The sequence below is a fragment of the Microtus oregoni genome, unplaced genomic scaffold (genome assembly GCF_018167655.1).
Source record: "Microtus oregoni isolate MIOR12 unplaced genomic scaffold, Mior012 000019F_ref0000042, whole genome shotgun sequence".
Taxonomy (NCBI): Eukaryota; Metazoa; Chordata; class Mammalia; order Rodentia; family Cricetidae; genus Microtus; species Microtus oregoni.
Window position 1 is genome coordinate 19,900,195 of NW_024543078.1, and position 22,222 is coordinate 19,922,416.

Sequence of the window (22,222 nt, forward strand, 5' to 3'; positions counted from 1 at the left end):
GTCACTTGATGGCCTTTTTGAAAGCATAGTCAATGATTGAGGCCAATCAAAACGTGCTCTGTAGGTAGGCAGCTTTGTCTGGTTGTCTACCAATCAAACACACATTGCTTTCTCTGTTGTCTTTGTAGTCTATCGCATCTGCAGACATGGATTTCAACCAGTTAGAGGCATTCTTGACTGCTCAGACCAAAAAGCAGGGTGGCATCACCGGTGAACAAGCTGCAGTCATTTCCAAGTTTTGGAAGAGCCACAAGACAAGAATCCGAGAAAGCCTCCTGAACCAGAGCCGCTGGGACAACGGACTGCGGGGCCTGAGCTGGAGAGTGGACGGCAAGTCGCAGTCCAGGCACGCAGCTCAAATACACACCCCTGCTGCCATTGTAGAGCTGGAGTTTGGGAAGAGTGGGCAGGTGAGTTCAACTTGAGGCACTTATTAGCCCATACATCTATTTTACTTTTACTTAACAGTGTTTGTACATATACTAATCCTGTGAAATTCATGTGAAAAATTTGAAATTCTCACCGGTTACAGCAGAGTCTATAAAGGACCCTTGAGTTGTCTCAGAGCCCAGTGCCTCTTGTGCTGCAGTCTCGAGGTGACGGTAGGGACACTAGCTAAAGTTAGCGCAGACACACTGCGGCCTGTCACCTGTGTGATCTTCCGGTGTGGGAGGTGACGTATCTCAATATCTTAATCATGTTAATGTCTATTCTAGAGACCTAGCATGCCATCGCTGACCTCAGCTCACAAATAATTTTCAGTTTGCTCTTGACTATGGACCAGCGCTGCTTTCCTGTCTGTGATTTCTCTCAGAGCTGTTCAGTCTCTGCTCCAGATGTCAGATTAGTCTCCCAGTGCCCTGGCTCACATTTTCTGAGGGGAAGAGGGGAAAGAAACTGGTAATTAGAGACTGTCCAGACCACTGAGTTAATTACATTCATTTTCCCATAAATAACCAAATAAGTGCTGTCATTATATTATCTTCTAGAAATATCTTTCTCTTCTTTCTTCCTTCCCTCCTTCCTTCCTTCCTTTTTCTTTTTTCTTTTTTTTTCTTTTTTTTTTTGGTTTTTTGAGACAAGGTTTCTCTGTGTAGCCCTGGCTGTCCTAAAACTTGCTCTGTAGACCAGGCTGGCCTCAAACTCACTGAGATCCATCTGCCTCTGCCTCCCAAGTGTTAGGATTAAAGGAGTGCGCCACCATCGCCCTGCTGGTTGTTTACTTTTTATTCTGACAGTATACACATTCTTCAGTGTCACTAAGAGGATTTGTTTTAGGACACCATGCCCATGCTCAATTCCTTTACATATAACCTACATATATTCCCATTTATTTTTAAATAATTCTAGATTACTTATAATTCTTTTTTTTTTCTCTCTCTTTTTGGTTTTTCGAGACAGGGTTTCTCTGTAGCTTTGGTGCCTGTCCCAGAACTAGCTCTTGTAGACCAGGCTGGTCTCGAACTCCCAGAGATCCGCCTACCTCTGCCTCCCGAGTGCTGGGATTAAAGGCGTGCGCCACCACCGCCCGGCTACTTATAATTCTTAAAACAATATAAATTCTATGTAAATTTTTGTTATACTGAATTGTTAGGAAATAATAACAAAGTCTGAACATGTTTGATATAGATGTTTTGTCTAAGTATTTTTAATTTGTGGTAGGTTTAAATCTGTCTGTAGGAGGAGTCTCGTGTGGGTTTGGGGTGCTAGGCATATCTCTGCCTGGTTCACTACAGTCTACAGTTCAAGAGAGTTTTACACCTTCCATAAGACTGTTTGGTTCTCATTAAAAGATTTCTTCTCTAGCTAGAGGTTCTGCAGACTAGGCCCCATGACACTTGTGGATTTCCAGAATGGACTGTGCAGGGAGGGATGTTTGCCTCTGGATTTCACCGCTGCTGATTTAGCAGGGGCCTTTTAAGAATGCTCCGTAGAACAGGAGAGATGGGACAGCAGTTAAGGCTCTGTAGAGCAGGAGAGATGGGACGTCCGTTAAGGGCACTCACTACCTGCTCTTCCAAAGGACCCAGGTTTGACTCCGGCACCCAGACGGTGACTCGCAAGTATTGGTTAACTCCAGTTTTAGGGACTCCATTGCCCTTGTCTGGCGTGAACACCAGGCATGCACGTGGTACACAGATATACATGAAGGAAAAGTACCCATTCACATAAAATTAAAAAACAAATGGCTTCTCACCTGGACATAGCTGTAATCCCAGCATCGTAGTAGCTGAAGCGGGAGGATCGTGCGGTTGAGGCCGGGTTGAAGAAATAAATGGCTGTCTTTACTTAGGACATTAAGGAAAGCAGTTGTGAGAGACACTGGGAAGACCTTACCAAGCCTTCTAGTTTCTGTTGGTTGTGGTCACTTTAAAAATCACTCGTGTAGCTGGGCCTGGAGGTACACGCCTGCTGTGTCCCAGTACTTGGAGGCAGGGACAGGCAGCTCTCTGTGATTTTTAGGTCAGTCTGGTCTAGAGAATTCCAGAACAGCAAGGGCTACATAGAGAGGCCCTGTCTACAAGATACTCCTTTCCTCCACTGTTCATCTGGAAGGTTGTACAGGTGAGCAGTGTAATATTATAGTCTCTGTTAGCGTTGCTGTACCCTGTGCTTCTGACATGTGCGACAGGATGAGAGTGTAGCCTAGATTATTTTTCAGTGACTGATTTTGTCTAAAGCAAAGACTTTTCACTTGGGCCTGTGTGGGCTTTTTTCAAAGTCAGGAGGCCACAATCTCCACACTCAGGTCATGCAAGCGCTCTGTGTTTTGAGCATCCGTCTTAGGAGGAGCTAGGAAGATGGACCCCTGGTTGTTTCCCTTCCGTAAACCACAGTCATTCTCTCCTTGGAGAGGGTCAGTCTTAGGTCTCCTCCCGCTTGGCCGCCTGTGAGTAAACTCTTCGTTTGAGCGATTTGCACACGATGCTGTGGGCAAAGCCTGCTCCAGAACTCTGGGAGCTAACACCTGCATCAGATTTCTTCCTGATAACTGCAACTTTCTGATCCAGAGCTGAGACTTAGGAAATTAAGAAGTCGCTACAGGTTTATACCCTGCATTTAACGTGGCTGTCACTTTTGGCAGTGACTTAGCAAAGGTTTCTGGGGTTCGCCACTTCTTTTTCACCTGTACATTCTTCCATTTTCAACTCTTAGCAGTAAGAAGCAGTTAAGTTGGCCGAGCCAACACAAGCAAAAGCAAACTGCTGTGACTCTCATGTGTCAGGCTCGCTGAGGGCTCTGAAGCTTACAGCTGCTGGACTTCATCTCACACGAGGGCTGCTGCTTCAGTAGAGTAGGAAGGGCTGATCTGAGGGGGTAGCGAGTGTTGACTAGAAGGAAGGAGCCAATCTCAGGATGGGGGGGAAAACTCATAGATACAGGTACAGCCAAGCTGAGAAGTTAGCCTTGGTAAGGAATCTGAATTTTATTCAGAGTTTAATTGGAAACCATCAGAAAGTTTCACACAGGGAATGCTGTAATAGGATCATTTGGTTTCATTGTAGAAAATGGGTTGAGACAAGACAGAAGTGAGGGTGCTGAGATTCAGAGGGGAGGGAGGGCAAGTGGTCTACTACTTTCAGTTGTTTCTTTGCATGTTAAACACATTCTCCTTTGCCCCTAGGCTGTCATTTGATAGGATGTTTTAGTTGCTTTCCTGTTGCTGTGACAACACGCCACAACTAGGGCCTCTTACAGAGTTTACTGGAGCTCCCAGCTTTAGAGGGTTAGAGTCCATGACCATCATGGCTGTGGAGCATGGCAGCAGGCCAGCAGGCATGGCTCCAGGGCAGTAGCTGAGAGCTCACATCCTATAGCAAAGTAGGAAGCAGAGAGAACTGACTAGGAATGGCTTCTCAAAGCCCAGCCCTGTGACACATCTCCTGCAACAAGGCCACACCTAATCCTTCCTGACAATTCCACCAACTAGGGAACTAAGCATTCAAATATAGCCCAGGTGGTGGCAGCGCACACCTTTAATCCCAGCTCTGGGGAGGCAGAGGCAGACGGGTCTCTGTGCATTCTAAGCCAGCCTGGTCTACAGAGTGAGTTCCAGGACAGCAAAAAAACCTGAAACAAACAAACAAAATTCAAATATATAAGGTTTTGGGAGTCATTTTCATTCAAACCACCACAGGACCTCAAGGTCAAAAATAAAATACTAAAGAACTTTATCCTTCTGCTAACAAGATGTAGATGTTCATAAACAGATGCATCCAATATTCTACTTTAAAAAAAGAAAAATGATTAAAAAAATATAAAAAAAATGGGAAAAAAAAGAAAAGCAAAAAAAAAAAGAAAAATGAATTGCATGGATTTCTGAAATTTCCATCTTTGCTTAGGATAATTCCCTCTTAAAATTTTATTATAGTATCTTCTAAAATTTGTTGATAGGCCCAAGAATAACCAATTAAAATTAATTGATACTGGGGCAGGAGTGGGGAGTAAAGCTGAGAGACCATTACAGAGGCTTCTACGGGGCTGGAGAGATGGCTCAGAGGTCAGGAGAACTTGCTGCTCTCTCAGAAGACCTAGTTTCAGGTTCTCAGTGGCTCATAACTGTCGGTAGCTCTGGTCCCAAGCAATCCGACAACCTCCCCTCTCTCTACGGATGCCAGGCACGCATGTGGTACACAGGTGCACATGCAGGCAAAACACCTTTACACATAACGTAAGACTTTTCTCTTTAAAAAAAGCTTTTACCATGTATCATATTAGGCATATGTCACAGAAGGTAGAGGCTATTTTAATGAAGCATTGAGAAGGCAAGAGTTGGGGCTGTGCCTGCAATGTTGATGAGTTGTCTTAGATGTTGCCTGGTTGCGAGGGCAAGCTGGTGAATAAAGAATGGACCTTCCTTCTTCCATTGTCCTTATATAGGCTTCCAGCAGGTGTGGCCCAGATCAAGGGTGTGCCTTCCTGACTCAAGATCTGGACTAAAAGCGAGTTGTCTTCCTGTCTTAAGATTCAGATCACAGGTGTACCCTCCATTTCTGGATTGTAGTTCATTCCAGATACAGTCAAACTGACAACCAAGAATAGCCATCACACTGTCTTGTTACTGAGGATAGTATTTTCCTGGGTTTAGCTATGTTATAGCGTACACAGAATTTAATTCCTTTTTCAAATTGATGTTCCATTGCTTGTGTTTGCCACATTTTGTTTATTTGTCTATTGAGGGATACTTGGGTTACTTCTACGTTTTGGCAACTGTGAATAATGAGCATAGTAATTCAGCGCCCATTAAATAACAAATTTAGCCAGGCCGTTGTAGAATATGTCTTTAATCCCAGTGCTCAGGAGGCAGAGACAGGCAGATTTCTGTGAGTTTGGGCCAGCCTAGTATAGATAGTGTTCCAAGACAGCCCGGGCCTCATAGACAAACCCTGTCTTGGAAAAACAAACAAACAAAAATAAAAAAAAACAAAAAACCCCACCCATAAACAAAAACAAAACCCAAAACCAAAAAAGAAAAAATCGTATCTGAGTCTGCACCTTTAATTTGCTTGGGTATGTACTTAGGAATAGACTTTGGATCACGTAACAGTTTTGTTTTAACTTTGAGGAACTGCCAAACTGTTTTCCACAGTTGACTGTACAATGTTACGTTTTCTCCCACAGTGCACAAGCGTTCCAATTCTGGCATTTCCTCGCAAGCACTCATTTTCTATCTAGTCTCGGTGGCTAACACCTATATCAGCATTCAGAAAACTGAGGCAAGAGAATCACCCAGGAGTGTGATGGTAGCCTAAGCTATAGTGAATTCCAGCAGTTTGAGCTGAAAATGAGACCATGTCTCAACAAAAACAGGCCTTACGAAATTTACACACTTGTTCTGCAGGGATTCAACAGTTAAGATCCCTTGGTGCTCATGAGAGCAGAGTTGGCAGTTCGTGAGTGTCTGTTACTCCATTTCTAAGGAGTCTGTGTCCTATGCTGGCCTATGGAGACACACATACACTCACTTTCTCTTTGTCTCTCAGGATAAATCATTTGAAAAATCTGTTTTCTGGGCTTCTTTATTTTCATTTTTTAAAAATTTTGGGTATGTTTGTATGTGTGTGCGTGTTTGCCAGCACCAATATGAAGGTCGGAGGACAACCTGTGGGAGTCAGTTCTCAACTTCCGCCATGTGGGTCCTGGGTGATGAGCTCAGGTTGTCAGGTTTGGTGGCAAGTGCCCTTACCCACTGAGCAACCCTGCAGCCCCTTTTTGTTTTGTTTGTTGTTGTTTTTAATATTTGCCATCCTGATGTTTGTAGTGGTACCTCTCTGGAGTTTTACTTAAAGATTAATGGAGAGTCTGTTCAAGTCTGTGATTTTATTTAAAGAAATCTGGTTGTTGTTGAGTTGTATGAGTTCTTTCTGTGTTTTGAATGTTACCTAGAGAGGTCGTTGTTGCACAGTGGAAGATGGGAGGGCAGACGGGAGCATGTGTGCTCGTGTGGCAGAAGAGTAAAAACAAACCTTTGTTTTCACAGAATGCTTAATGGGAAATGTCCGTAGGAGGATGTTCAGTGTGGGGAAAACAAAGATGTAGAATTGTATGCATGTAATATAATCCAAGTTTAAATTTCTATGTTTACAAAAGACACATAACATGGGCCTGGAGAGATGGCTCAGTCGTTAAGAGGACCTGGGTTTGACTTCCAGGACCCACATGGCCACTTGCAACCGTCTGTACTCTGTAACTCCAGTTCCAGGGGAGCCAACACCCTATTCTGGCCTCTTCAGGTATGCATGCACATGGTGCATAGACATACATTTAGGCAAATACCCATACATGTAAAATAAAAATAAATAATTAGATCTTATAAGAAGACCCATAACCTAAAACCACCAATGCTATGTTACCACATTCAAAATCATGTTCAAGCATCATAATTAAAATTTTACAAATGGATGTGTGCTTAAGTAGGAAGACAGCAACACCAACAAAGAAAATACATGAAAGAGGCACTTTAGAATTTGTGGCTTAGCAGGTCGAATGCTTGCCTAGCATGCGTGAAGCCCTGGGTTTTGTTCTTAGCACCATATAAACTGGCCATGGTTACACAGGCCTGTACTTGAGAGATGGAGACAGGAGAATCAGAAGTTCACCCTTGGCTGCCTGATGAGTTTAGGTCAAGCTGGGAGGGATGTGGGGGCGGGGAAAGGAGGAGGAGGCAGCATGAAAGATATTCATAGTGGTTATGTCTGTGTAATAGAGATCTAGTTCTTATCCTCTGCACTTTTCAAAGCAATTTCCGCAGTAAAAATTTCTTGTCCGTTTTCCTTAATTACTAAAAACGTAACTAAAACCTTAAAAACAGCAGTGCAGATGAGCACAGGTGCCGCAGGACAGGCGTCAGGTCCCTGGAGCTGCAGCTATGGGCAATTGTGAGCTGCCTGTCGTGGGTGCTGGGGTTGAACTCAGGCCTTCTGCGAGAGGGGTGCATGTTGTGCACCACTGAACCCTTTGTTCCTTCCCTATGTTTGTTTATTGTGTGGGTAGAATGGTGGGTGACAGTGGTAGGCATGTGTCACAGTGTGCGCATGGCAAGGTCAGAGCACAAATTCAGGGGTCAGTCCTCTTTTTCCACCATGTGGGTCCTGGGAATCAATCTCAGGTCACCAGACTTGGCCGCACGTCCCTTTGTCTGCTGAGCCATCTTGCTGCTCTGTGATGAACTTTGTACTACTGTATTTGAACTTACATCTGTTGGCGACACTATTTTAATTTCCTTGTGTTCAGCTAGAAGTGAAGTTAGACCTAAGATCTTTCTCAACTAAATAAAATGCCTACAAGATTGGCAGAGTGTTAATTATAACCCTAAGGAATTATTATTATTATTATTATTTTTTTGGTTTTTCGAGACAGGGTTTCTCTGTGACTTTGGAGCCTGTCCTGGAACTAGCTCTTGTAGACCAGGCTGGCCTAGAACTCACAGAGATCCACCTGCCTCTGCCTCCTGAGTGCTGGGATTAAAGGCGTGCGCCACCACCGCCCGGCCCTAAGGAATTTTTTATAGCATGATTATAGTCTGGGGATAAATATACTATACACATGCACTTTGCTGTATTTGTTACGATTCATCGCAGTACTGGAGATTAATTAACCCCACACCTCCCAAATGCTAGGCTAGTTCTCGACCAATGATTGATAGCCCCAGCCCCTGTCATTCACACAGTCCTACCCCACGGAAACTAAACAGACTTCTTGTGTTGGTTCAGCCAGGAAGAACGTCTGGGCTTTTTCTGAAATCTTCTGAAGATTTTGCTTCCTGGGAGCCTGTGTGACATTCCCCTTCCTGTGTGGGCTGCTTAAGAGAGCTCTTTGTTTACAAGCTCCTGTGTTAATGTTACTTACATGATCAGTGCGAACAGACTGTGTGTTACCCCCAAATTATCTAAAGCCACCACACTAACATGTATTGCTTCTGTGACCTTCCTGCTGTGCTCATGTCCCCTAGCCCTGAGTGTGCCTAACTTAACCTAATGCTTCATAGCCCATTGTGGTTGACATGCCCTTCTCCATCTAGTTTCTTATTTCCCTAGCTTACCTCTTTTGGGTGTATTTTACATTGAGCGTACAGAAAAGACTCGGAAAATGCCTGTGCTAGATTGCTATGTAATTAAGGGTTGACAGTGTGTATGAATCTTATTAATTTGTTCCGAGTAAAAGCATATACCTGTTCTTCAAAGCCTCTAGTGTGTGTGTTGAAATAGAGAATTCTTTACTTCATTGAAACCCAACGTCCTCATCTCTACTTCCCAAACTGCTCTTTGAAACTTTCCCTAAACTTAAAAATTACGTTTATGTATTCATTGGAGGTAAAGTGTGACATGATTTGAATATGAAGGTCAGAGGGCAGCTTGCTAGAGTCAGTTTTCTCTCCCCTCCTTGTGGGCCTCCGGGATGGAATTCAGGTCACCAGTCTTGGTGGCACTTGCTTTTTCTGACTGAGTCATCTTGCCGCCATCTTGGCAGTTTTTTTTATTGACTTAGCTTCTTTAAAACAGGATGTAGGTAAACATGTTACCTTAAGTCTTATGCTTAGATTCCGGGCCATTTATGACTCCTGTATTTGGCCACTATATTTTATTAACTTGTAAAGAGTGAGTGAGCATGTGTGTGTGTGTGTGTGTGTGTGTGCACGCACGCGCGCATGTGTGTGTGTGTATGCATGCACACATAAGTAAGCCAAAGGCTAACCTTGGTGTTGTTCCCTGGGTTCTGTACACCTTGTTTTTTCTAGTGTCCTCTCATTGGTCTGCATCTCACCAAGTAAGATAGGCTGTCCATAGAGACCAGGTCCCCTTCCTCTGCTCTGCTCTCTCTAGTGCTGAGATCGCAAAGTGTTCCCCTGTGTTGGTCATTTTTATGTGGTTTCTTGGGTTTGAATTCAGATTCTGAACTTGCACAGCAAGTTTGCACATGGTCCATGTCTTCAGTCATAAGATAGGAGTTTTACAGGATCAGATACACCTCCCCTTCCCTTTGAAAACAAGAATAGCTGATATAAAGGATACTATGTACAGACGAAAGAGGAACTAAGGTTCCAAGTGACTCTGCTGAGAAGGTAATGCTGTAGCCGTGCTTCCTCCTGCTTCTTCTCAGTTAATGGACAGGGCCACATACTTTTGGAAAACAGTTGAATTAATAAGCAAGCTTTGAGAAAGAAAACCAGAAAAAAAGCTCCCTTAAACTTATTTTGAACTGTCTGACATGGTGTAGGAGCTGAAGCATTTATTTGGATTGCTGTGCCCATTGTTCACAAGCTAGCTCTTCAGTTAGTGAATATGTTAGCACATTGTAGAGCACAAACCCGAGAAGAATGCAATTGCCCACTTTGTACTGTGTTTGTGATGTAAACTAAAGTTAGGAAATGTATCCAAGAGTCTGGAGAGATGGTGCAACAACAGTTAAGAGCACTGGCCACTCTTCCAGAGGAAATGAAAATTATGCCTTGGCAATGCTGAAGTATGCATGGGCAGCCCATACATGGTGGTTCTGTTGAACTTGTCGTTATTGGGTTCCCTGGTCTAAGTTGATGAGGACGACTGACCAGGACTCTTCCTCAAGAGGGCACCAGATCTCATTACAGATGGTTGTGAGCCACCATGTGGTTGCTGGGAATTGAACTCAGGACCTCTGGAATAGCAGCCAGTGCTGTTAACTGCCGAGCCATCTCTCCAGCCGTGCTCTTCTAGAGGACTGGGTTAATTCCCAGAACCCACATGGCAGCTCCCAGATATCTCTAACTCAGGTTCCAGGGGACCCAGCACACGCTCTGTCATGGCTCTTCTGTAAATAACCCAAGCCTGTTACTGAGGGCATCTCACCTTTCGGTTCTTTGGTTCCCCCAGTCAAGCATGCAGGGAATATATGCCTTAAGGTAAACACTTGTGTTTGATTGCTTGTAGGCCCAAACCAGTCCAGCACAAACCTCTGTGCCTGGGACAGAGTAGAATAGGCAATTCAGATTTGCACTAATTGTGTCATTTTATATGTTGATACATTAAAAAAAGTGGCCCTCTCATTTAAAACTGCCTTGTTTGCAGTGTACCCCACTTACCTCAGTGCATGTTACCAACAGTGACCTGTGGAGGATGAGGAGTCTCAGTTCTCTACCTGCCATGTACACCATGTAACTCTCCAGATAGGATGCTTTCTTAGTTAGCATAAGGGCCGGGGATTTCTCTCTGCATCAGCACTGGTTAGCTGTACAAATTAAACTTAATTGCTGTGATTGGATAGTGGAGTGGAACTTTGATAGTGTTGCATCATAAGTTGTATGATATTTAGTACCATACTTAAATTCTGCTTTGTATACGTTATTTTGTTGTCACTACAACAGTATTGTGGGAAAGGTAGGCACTAGAATTTTTTTAATAAATGAGGATTAAGATATTACTTGAGCAATGAGTAATTTTGCTTAAGCTAGAGGGAAACATGTTTCATCACACTGTCTTTCTGTGAAGGTCACTTTATCCTAAATTCTTGTGTTACAACTTCAAGGTAAATTTTGGGGTACAAAAGCTAATTTAGTAGGTGAATTGTGTTTGGTAGTGAGAAGGAAGTGGAGGGGGGTGGGAGAGACGGTTCAGCATGAGAGCACTTGCCGTCCTTGCACAGACCCCATCCAGCTCCAGCACCCAGGCTAGCAGGTGTTCACAACCACCTGTAACTCTGGCCAGCTCCAGGGGCTCCCGTGGGTGCCTGTACACACCTGTGCATACTCAAGCGTGAACGTAGACATGTAAATAAAAATCAAAAGTAATCTTTTTTTTTTTTAAAGCGGAGTGGATGTAAGTGGCAGATGCCTCCTTGTCTTATATGAGTTAAACTTGACATTGATTCTAATTTTTCCTGATGCTCTTTGAAGATATAGTGTATTATCGCTCATTGTATATGGTTTTATGTGCAGACTGTCAATAATCTCCACTTATCTTTTGAATTTAAAGTTTATTTGTAAAGTACTTTTAAGTTTGAGATTTATTCTATTTGTCACATGGGATTAATAAACTCAGTTTTCTGGATGTTGATGTTTAAATCCTGGAAAGTCTGTGCTAAGAGTTTTTAGAATAATGTTTTATTTTTATGAGCTATGTGTGAAATGGTGATGTATAATGTTTTGCTCTTGTGGTGTGGACAGGAAATTTATGCTGTGCTTTGCATTTGAGTCCATTTGCTTGTGCATATAAATTGGAATTTGCCTGCTTGTCTGCTTCATATGCTAGCCCATTAGCATCGTATGCTATTCACCATTTGCATTTCAAGAATAAACTTACTTTTGTCAGCTGTGTTCCCAGTCTAGTGTTTCAGAGTGCTGGGCTTTGGTGGGGTGTCTCCTCGCTGTTCTGTCGCTGTGAAGAGGCACCATGACCATAGCAACTCTTATAAAGAAAGCATTTACTTGGGACTGGTTTACAGTTTCAAAGGTTTAGTCCGTTGTCATCATGGCCTGGAGGATGGTGACACAGGCAGACATAGTGCTGGAGAGGTAGCTGAGAGCTTTACATCCAGAACCAAGGCAGCAGAAGAGAGAAGCACTGGGCCTGAGTGAGTTCTAGGACATCCAGAGCTGTAATAGAGAAACCCTGCCTTGAAATAAATAAACAAAAAACTAAACCAAAACAAAACAAAACAAAAAACCTCAGTAAATATGTAATCTGACAAAATAGAACCTGTCAACTCTACAAATGTAAAGAATGCAAAGAAAACTATTTTTTATTATACAGAAATAAGAGGCCATAGAGACAGATCCATGATCAGGAGTGGCTACTGCTCTCACGGAGGACTCAGATTCGGTTCCCGCCCCATGGCAGCCAACCACAGCTGCCTGTTAACTCAGCTTCAGGGACTCCAGACCCTCTTCTGGAGTCTGTGGACATCACAGTCACACACACGCATCAAACACATAAACACACACAGACATATAATTAAAGCTTAAAAAAAGAGACCTGGAATTTTATCCACAGAGTATAAACAGCTTCATTTAAAATAAACTGCAACTATGAATAAAAGAGGTCCCGAGGTGAATCCTATCGTGTGTTAGGGATTGGCGTCTACTGACTTAAGTGAATTACCGTGTCATCTGGAGCAAGAGCAAAGTTTTGATGACCCCACAGCTCCTGAGGGAGTCCCCTTCTCTAAGGAAGGCCACTTGGATACTTCCTCTGGTAGAAAGGAGTAGCACGGGCCTGCCGGCCTCTTTAAAGCTGCAAGAGTTGCTTAGACTTCTCTGAATATTACCTTTGTTCAGTTCAAGAGCTATGCAGTTTAAACAAATATACAAGATAGGGATGGGTGCCTTAAAGAAACTCATTGCTTCATGCTGTAAAAATATCATCGAAGGTTATCTTCCTGGCTCATTTCCCAAAGGAAATCCATGAAATCCCAATCTAAACATTGAGACTAAAACATGATAAAATGGCCACTTCCACGGCTTCCATATCTAAGGCTTTCGTAGTTAATGATGGAATACAAGCTATAGCCCGCATGTATTATTGCACTTGGGGGCAGTTACTAAAGCACTCTTAGGTACTGCACAGTAGTGTGGCAATTTACAATTCTTACCTTAAATTTCTATCTAACCCATTTGTTTCCAAAGTTAAATACAGATGCCTGTCTTCAAATAAATCTTCTATGGAAGGCAGCTTATGAGCTATTCTAATTAAATGGGGAACGGGAGGGCAAGAGAGATCAGCCAAGCCTCTTATGGTCTTCTGAATATGAATGACCTCCATTCAAGGTCTGTAAAGAATTGTGTTGGAATTTGGATGGGGTTTGCAATATTCATTATAATGAATCTGTAGTTTGCTTTTGGTTGGACAGTCATTTTTACTATATTAATTCTACAAATCCATGAACATGGGAGATCTTTCTATCTTCTGATATCATCTTAACTTCTTTCTTCAAAGATTTGAAGCTTTTGTTGTACAAGTCTTTCACTTGCTTGGTTAGGGTTACTGTAATAGTTTAGATAAAGCACTGCACAGTTCCCCGAAGTGGTGGCAGTAGGCCACGAGGGGCAGCCGGGTCCCACAAGAAGTGGTGGCGGGTGAGAGACAGAGATAGATAGGCACGCCATGCAGAGTGAGTTTGGATATAGTTTATTCAGTAAAAGGGAAGGGAGGGGGGAAGGGGAGAGAGGGAGAGGGAGGAGCCGGGAGAGGAGAAGAGAAAGAAAGAGAGAAACGGGGGTGGAGTAGAGAGAAGCTACCTCTTTGGAGAAGGAAGACAGTAGATTAGAAGCAGAAGGAAGATCACCTTGCCTGGGAGGAAGGAGGGGACTGGGCAGGCTTGTCTCTTAAAGGGACAGGACAGACCATTACAGTTACCCCAACATATTTTATATTGTTTATGGCTATTGTGAAGAGTGCTGTTTCCCCAATTTCTTTCTCAGTGTGTTTGTAATTTGTGTATAGGAGAGCTACTGAATTTTTTTGCTTGTGTTTTCAAGACAAGGTTTCTCTTTGTAACACTAGTTGTCCTAAAACTCACTTTATAGACCAGGCTGGCCTCAAACTCAGAGATTCTCCTGCCTCTGCCTCCTGAGTGCTGGGATTAAAGGCGTTCACCACCACACTGAGTTTTCTTTTTAAAAGATTTATTTATTTAGTGTGCATGTTGTGTTCTGCCTGCATGTATGCCTGCGTGCCATAAGAGGGCACCAGATCTCATTACAGATGGTTGTGAGCCACCATGTGGTTGCTGGGAATTGAACTCAGGACCTCCGGAAGAACAGCTAATGCTCTTAACCTCTGAGCTACCCCTCCAGCCCTCTTACTGAGTTTTTAAATGCATGTTGTATGCTAGTACTGGGATGATAGTGACCCTGGCTGAAAACAGACCATTGACCTAGGTTAACTGATAGGCTAGCAGAAGCCTTCCCTCCAGAGATATTCATAGGAAGTGGAAACACTCATTTCTAAGGCCAAGCATTTCTCAAACCTATTTTTCTGAAAAGAGCGTCAAGGATCCTCTGGTTTTGGAGTAAGGCATGAATGTGTAATCTTCCATCTGCTTAATGTTCATTGCTCCTCTCAAAGGTGCCAAGCTTCATCACCATGCTGCACTTGGCCTGTGAGTCAGAGCCTTTGGAAATGGCCACAAAGCTGGTGACATTGGAGGTGGCTTTGGATGAAGAGCATCGTTTATATTTTGGCCAGATAGAGATTAAGAACTGCAGTTACTATTCACTGAAGAAAGCGCTCTACTTTCTTATGCCGAGATCTAGGGGGTCTCTTTTAAATGGTTTGCAGATTGGCTCTGCATCTCATACTGTTTGTTAGCTGTCCTCTCCCTACCGCCCTCTCACTTTGAGACAGGGTTTCTCTGTGTAGCCCTAGGTGTCCTCTCTCCATATCGACCAGGCTGGCCTCAGACCCACAGAAAACTGCCTGCCCGTGCTTGCTGAGTGTTGGGATTAAAGGCACGCGCCACCTACCAGGATTTCCTTTTATTTCTTTATATTTTAACTTTTATAACCGAATATGTTTGGAATAATTTTTAATGTCATTAGGAAGAATTTTAAAATGTTTTGTGTTCATAATTAGTAATACCCCATATGTTTGCTCTGTCCTCATGTCAAATTTGAATTAACTTGATTTTTACTTTTGGAAGGTAAGAATAATTAAATTTACCAGCCAGAGGTTTGGCCACTGTGGCAGAAGACAGACTCGGCTGTAGTTTTCTCTTTCTTGCCCAGATGCAAACTGTTCAAATTCAGAATAAGGCAAGGTTTGAAGTACAGTGAACTTCAAATAAAGGTGGAAACAGGTATAAGAGAATGAGGGAATGCTAATATTCTTCCTGTGAATGGCCTGAGAAATGTAACCAGTTCCTTCCATCCTTCCTGTGCCAAACATCTCTTAGCTATGGAGACCTTTTCTTGATTAGTCTCTTTGTTAGTCCCCTTATACTATGTACGGCAAACATAAAGTACAGGTATTACTTGTTGTATAGCTTACTCAAAAATCTGGAGTTAAATACTTTCAGAAACCTAATTTTCTCTTTACTTAATGCGGAAATAATGAGATAATAAACTTACAGAGAAAGTTTATTTGTGGCTTCCAGTTGTAGAGGCTTGGGCCTATAATCAGCCGGCACAGCACATCATCGTGTGGGTGTACAGGGGAGCAAGACTGTTCACTCTGTGGACAGGAGAGATGGGAGAGGGGAAGGAGAGAGGAAGAAGACTGTTCACTCTGTGGACAGGAGAGATGGGAGAGGGGAAGGAGAGAGGAAGAGACTGAGGTCTCTCTATCTTTCAAGCGCAAATACCAGTGACCCAAAGATTTCTGGTTATATGCCAGAGATTTATACCACAGCCCAGTAGCACCAACCAAGCAACACCAAAACACAAGCAAACTCCAGCACCATGGTTCTCAGCCTCCTAAAGCTGTGATCCTTTAATACAGATTCTCATGCTGTGGTGACCTCAACCATGAACTTATTTCACTGCTACTTCATAACTGTAGTTTTGCTACTATTAGGAATTATAATGTAAATATCTAATTTGCAGGAGGATATCTTATATTTGGGGGGGGGTCACAACTCAGATTGAGAACTCTGCTAGCCCCTAGTCAGAAAGCTGTAACCTTTTTAGAAAAAATTACCTGTGTCCTATGCTTTCATATGGTGCCTTTTCTTTTTTTTTAAATCTTATTCACTTTGTTTAGGCACTGTCTTAGAGTTTCTGTTGCTGCAAAGAGACACCATGACCATGGCAGCTCTTTTTTTAAATTAATTAATTAATTTATTTTTTAAATACTGATCCCAGTTCTCACTCCCTCCTGTCCCCCGCTCTCCCCTCCCCCTCCCATTCCCATCTACTTCTCAGTGAGGGTAAGGTCCTAGGAAGTCAACTAAGTCTGTCCCATCACCTTGTGAGGAAGGACAAGACCCCATCCCCAATCTAGGCTGATCAAGATGTCTCTCCATAGAGAATGGGCTCCACAGAGTCAATTCATGCATTAGAGTTAGATCCTGGTCCCACTGCCAGTGAACCCATATACTGCCCCCCCCCCCCCGTTGTCACCTGTATTCAGGGGGCCAAGTACAGTTCTATGCAGGTTCCCCAGTTGTTAATCTGGAGTCTGTGATCTCCCATTAGCTTGGGTCAGCTAATTCTGTGCATTTTCTCATCATGGTCTTGACCCCTTTGTTCTTATTGGCGATCCTTTCTTACTTCAGTTGTACACTGGGAGCTCGGCCCAGTGGGTAGTTGTGGATCTCTGCTTCTACTTCCATCTGTTTCTGGAAGAGTGTTCTCCTTCTTTGGGGTTATGGACTGTAGGCTGGTTATCCTTTGCTTTATGTCTAGTATTTACTTATGAGTGAGTATATAATGTATTTGTCTTTCTGGGTCTGGGTTACTGCACTCAGGATTTTTTCTAGATCCGTCTATTTGCCTGCAAATTTAAAGATGCCATTGTTTTTTTTTTTTTACTGCTCACTAAATGTACCATTCTGTAAATGTACCACATTTTCTTTGTCCATTCTTTGGTTGAGGAGCATCTAGGTTGTTTCCAGGTTCTGGCTAATATGAATATTGCTGCTATGATCACAGTTGAGCAAAAGTCCTTGTGGTGTGAGTGTGTATCCTTTGGATATATGCCCAAGAGTGGGATTGCTGGGTCTTGAGGTAGATTGATTGCTAATTTTCTGAGAAATTGCCATACTGATTTCCATAGCAGCTGTACTAGTTTGCATTCCTACCAGCAATGGAAGAGTGTTCCCCTTACTCCACATCTTCTCAAACATAAGCTGTCATCAGTGTTTTTGATCTTAGCCATTCTGGCAGGTATAAGATGGTATCTTAGAGTTGTTTTGATTTGCATTTCCTTGATGACTAAGGATGTTGAGCATTTCCTTAAATGTCTTTCAGCCATTTGAGATTCTTCTGTTGAAAATTCTCTGTTTAAATCTATACCCCATTTTTAAAATCGGATTATTTGGTAATTTGATATTTACTTTCTTGAGTTCTTTGTATATATTTGGAGATCAGACGTCTCAGATGTAGGGTTTTTTTTTCCCATTCTGTGGGCTGCAATTTTGTCTTGTTGATCGTGTCCTTTGCTTTACAGAAGCTTCTCAGTTTCAGGAGGTCCCATTTATTAATTTTTGCACTCAGTGTCTATGCTGCTGGGGTTATATTTAAGAAGTGTTCTCCTGTGCCAATGCATTCAAGGGTTCTTCCCACTTTCTCTTCTATGAGGTGTGGATGGTTTTATGTTGAGGCCTTTGATCCATTTGGACTTGAGTTTTGTGCATGGAGATAGATATGGATCTATTTGCATTCTTCTACATTTCGACATCTAATTTTACCATCACCATTTGTTGAAGGTGCTTTCTTTCTTCCATTTTATATTTTTAGCTTCCTTGTCAAAAATCAGGTGTTCATAGATGTGTGGATTATTATCAGGGTCTTCAATTTGATTCCATTGGTCCACCTATCTGTTTTTATGACAATACCAAGCTGTTTTCATTTCTGTAGCTCTATAATAAAGCTTGAAGTCAGGGATGGTGATGCCTCCAGATGTTCCTTTATTATACAGGTTGTTTTGGCTCTCCTGGGTTTTTTGTTTCTCCATATGAAATTTAGTATTGTTCTTTTGAGGTATGTGAAGAATTGTGCTGAATTTTTATGGGTATTGAATTGAATCTATAGATTGCTTTTGGTAAGATTGCCATTTTTACTATGTTAATCATACCTATCTATGAGCATGGGAGATCTTTCCATTTTCTAATATCCTCTCTAATTTCATTCTTCAAAGGCTTAAATTTCTTGTCATATAGGTCTTTCACTTGTTTGCTTAGAGTTACCACAAGATATTTTATGTTATTTTTGACTATTGTGAAGGGTGATATTTCTCTGATTTTTTTTCCTCACATTTATCATCTGTATGTAGGAGGGCTACAGATTTTTTTTTTTTTTAGTTAATCTTGTATGCTGCCAAATTACTGAAGGTGTTTTTCAGTTGTAGGAGTTCCCTGGTAGAATTTTTGGGGTCACTTATATATACTATTATATTATCAGCAAATAGTGAGAGTTTAACTTCTTCCTTTCCATTTTTTATCCCATTGATTTCCTTTTGTTGTCTTGTTTCTCTAGCTAGAACCTCAGTTACTATATTGAATAGATATGGAGAGTGTGAACAACCTTGTCTTGTTCCTGATTTTAGTGGAATCGCATTGATTTTTCTTTTAACTTGATGTTGGTTGTTGGCTTGCTGTATATTGCCTTTATTATATTTAGGAATATTCTTTGTATCTCTAATCATTCCAAGACCTTTATCATGAAGGGGTGTTTATTTTGTTAAAGGTTTTTTCAGCATCTAATGAGATGATCATGTGTTTTTTTTTCTTTCAGTTTGTTTATATGGTGGGTTACATTGACAGATTTTTATATGTTTGAACCATCCTGGCATCTTTGGAATGATGCTTACTTGGTCATGGTGGATGATTTTTCTAAAGTGTTCTTGGATTCGGTTTGCCAGTATTTTATTGAGTATTTTTGCATCAATGTGCATGAGTGAGATTGGTCTGTAATTCATTTTCTTAGTTGTGTCTTTATGTGGTTTAGTTATCATGGTAACTGTAGCCTCATAAAAAGAGTTTGGTAGTCTTCCTTCTGCTTCTATTGTATGGAACAATTTGAGGAGTATAGATATTAGCTCTTCTTTGAAATTCTGGTAGAATTCTGCACTGAAACCATCTGGCCCTCGGCTTATTTTTGTTGGGAGGCTCTTGATGGCTGTTTCCGTTTCCATAGGGGTTATAGGTCACTTGCTGCGGTCACCTGGGCACTCGTTGTCAGTCCCAGACAGCAGATCTCTCCGGTGGTGGATTGTTCAGGCCTCTTGACCATGGCAACTCTTAGAAAGGAAAAACATTTAATGGAGGTGGTGGCTTACAGTTTCAGAGGTTTAGTCCATTATCATCATGGCTGGGAGCATGGTGGCTGGGAGTATGGCCCTGTGCAGGCAGACATGGTGCTGGAGGAGCTGAGGTTCTACATCTTGATCCACAGGCAACAGGAAGTGGTCTGACTCACTGGGCATGGCTTGACCATATATGAGTCCTAGGTAGAGAACAGATAACAATAAGGCCATCAAATGTGGCCCTCACAGCATCCACAGAAAGTGACTGCAGAAGCTGAGGCTGACCTTCTTTCTCTCTGTGGATGCACCTCCCATGGCTTCTCTTTCCCACCATAGGCACTTTTGCACCAAGGGATGAACAATAGCAGCATCTCCTGGAAACGGCTTGCCTTCTAGCTCTTTTCAAAGGCACTGTTCTTATTCTTGGCCAGCTCATCTCTAGACAACAGGTCTTTAAGGACAGGAGACAGACATACTTGGGTTTGAAATGAGGGGCTGGGTGTAGCGCAGCCTCGCTTCCAGAGCCGGCTTCTTAGTGGGCACAAACGGCACTCAGTACCAGTCATTGATTAAGTTTCATGTTGCTAGGGGTTGAGCCCAGGGCCTCCTGCAACCGACTGAAAGGAGTACGGTAAGGAGACCCAAGACTGAACCCTGAGTGAGTGACTATACAGGCTTTTTGCCTGCACCACTTGTGTGCCTGGGGTCTGCAGATGCCAGAAGAGAGTGTCAAATCTCCTTGAACTAGTTACAGACAGGTGCAAGCTGCCAAGTGGGTGGTGGGAACTGAACCCAGGCCCTCTAGAAAGCAGTTTGTGCTCTTAATCACTGAGCCATCTCTCTAGCCACCTTTTTTTTTTTTAAAAAAAAGGAATTTCCATACTATATTTTCTTACAAAAAAATTTCAAATACAAGAAAGTTCAAAAAATTATGCCATAACTAGTATATTCCTGGCCTGTATAACTATAGTTGTTCAATTTTTTTTATTACTGTCTCCCCATCTGTCTATTCACTACCAACACTTCTTACTGTTTTCTTACACTTCAAAAGTAATTGCAGACACCATTACGTTTTCCCTCTGAGGACTTCCTCCTCTCTTAGTCCTCTCACGACCCCTATTTTGTTTGTTTATTTATTTATTGAATAAATAATTGATTTTCCTCTTTCTTTTTTGGTGCTGGAGATACAAGGCCTTTCTCATGGTAGGCAAGCACATTACTGCTGGACTGTATGACAGCCTGGCACACATTTTATAACCATTTTTCTTTATTTTCTTTATTTAGCTTTTTGGTTTGTTTGTTTTGTTTCAACACAGGATTTCTCTGTGTAACAGCCCTGGCTATCCTGGAACACACTCTGTAGACCAGGCTAGCCTCGAATTCACAGAGATCCACCTGTCACTGCCTCCCAAATTCTGGGATTAAAGGATGTGTCACCACCACCTGGCTTTTTCTTTATGATTTTAAAGGTAAAATTTGCATGCAATAAAATGCTCAAACCTTAGACATATCTTTTCATAAGTTTTGGAAAATGAACATACTAGTATACCCTTATCAAGATACAGAGGATTTTATTACCTTAGAAAGTTTGCACAAGGGGGCTGGAGAGATGGCTCAGTGGTTAAGAGCACTGACTGCTCTTCCAGAGGTCGTGAGTTCAATTCCCAGCAACCATATGGTGGCTCACAACCATCTGTAATGAGATCTGGCGCCCTCTTCTGGCATGTGGGCATGCATGCAGACAGAATGTTGTATACATAATAAATAAATAAATCGAAAAAAAAAAAAGAAAGTTTGCACAATATGTATTGTTTCATGAAAGGCTCATCTCAGCATGTTTGAGGTTCATGTATATTGTATTTATCAATACAATAGTATCTGTTAAGAATATGTCCCATAATCCGTACCCTAAAACCATACCACACCATATGTATAATGTATTTTTCTATACATAAAAACCTATAATAAATTAGGGGACAGTACGAGATCGATAACAGCAATTATAGACAATAAGAGTTACTGAACAAAACCACTGCAGTACTGATATGGGTGATTTGATAGCCAAGATGCCTAAGTGACTAACATATATATATATTTAATGCCTTGATCAAAGGCATAATTTATATCCCTGGCAGGAGTGGGATGGAAGGAGGTATCATGCTACTCCTAAGAGCATGTGAATTGCTTATTTCTGGAGTTTTCTGTATTTGGGGATTGCCAGTAACTGAAACTTGAGAAAGCAAAACCAGATAGAGGAAGACTTTGTAGTTTGTCTGTTTATGAAGTTACTGTATATCCCATTATTTTAACACACTGCAGCTCAGTAATCCATTCTCCAGATAACTAAATTAGTGCATAGGTTGCATAGCCAGCTCTAATGTACACTAATTCTCACATGTTGTTGGCGTACTCCCATAACCCCAGTACTACAGAAGGGTCAAGAGCTTGAGACCAGAGAGATGGTCTTAGTTAGAGACACCATGGCCATGGCAACTCTTATAAGGAAAACATTTAATTGAGGTGGCAGCTTACAGTTTCAGAGGTCCAGTTCATTGCAAATCATCATGGTGGGGAGCATGGTGGCACACAGGCAGATGTGGTGCTGGAGGAACAGCTGACAGCCCTACATGCAGGGAACAGGAAGTCTACCCAGACACGGGTGGCATCCTGAGCATAGGATAAAAAGCCTGCCCCTTCGGTGTCACGTCCTCCAGAACCACACCCACCCCAACAAAGCCACACTCCTCATGGCTCCACTCCCCGTGAGATTATGGGGGCCAGTTACATTCCAGTGACCACACGCCACTCCCTGGCCCCCATAAGTTTGTAACAATATCATAATACAAATA

General features: G+C 42.3%; 1 protein-coding gene across 1 annotated transcript in view; it reads left to right on the forward strand.

Annotated features, from left to right (window-relative positions):
• Commd1 (copper metabolism domain containing 1) overlaps positions 1–22,222 on the forward strand; it is a 105,442-nt gene that overhangs the window by 40,811 nt on the left and 42,409 nt on the right. The window contains exon 2 of the mRNA XM_041668743.1: positions 129–410. Coding sequence (XP_041524677.1) covers positions 129–410 — 282 coding nt within the window. The remainder of the gene's footprint in view (positions 1–128; positions 411–22,222) is intronic.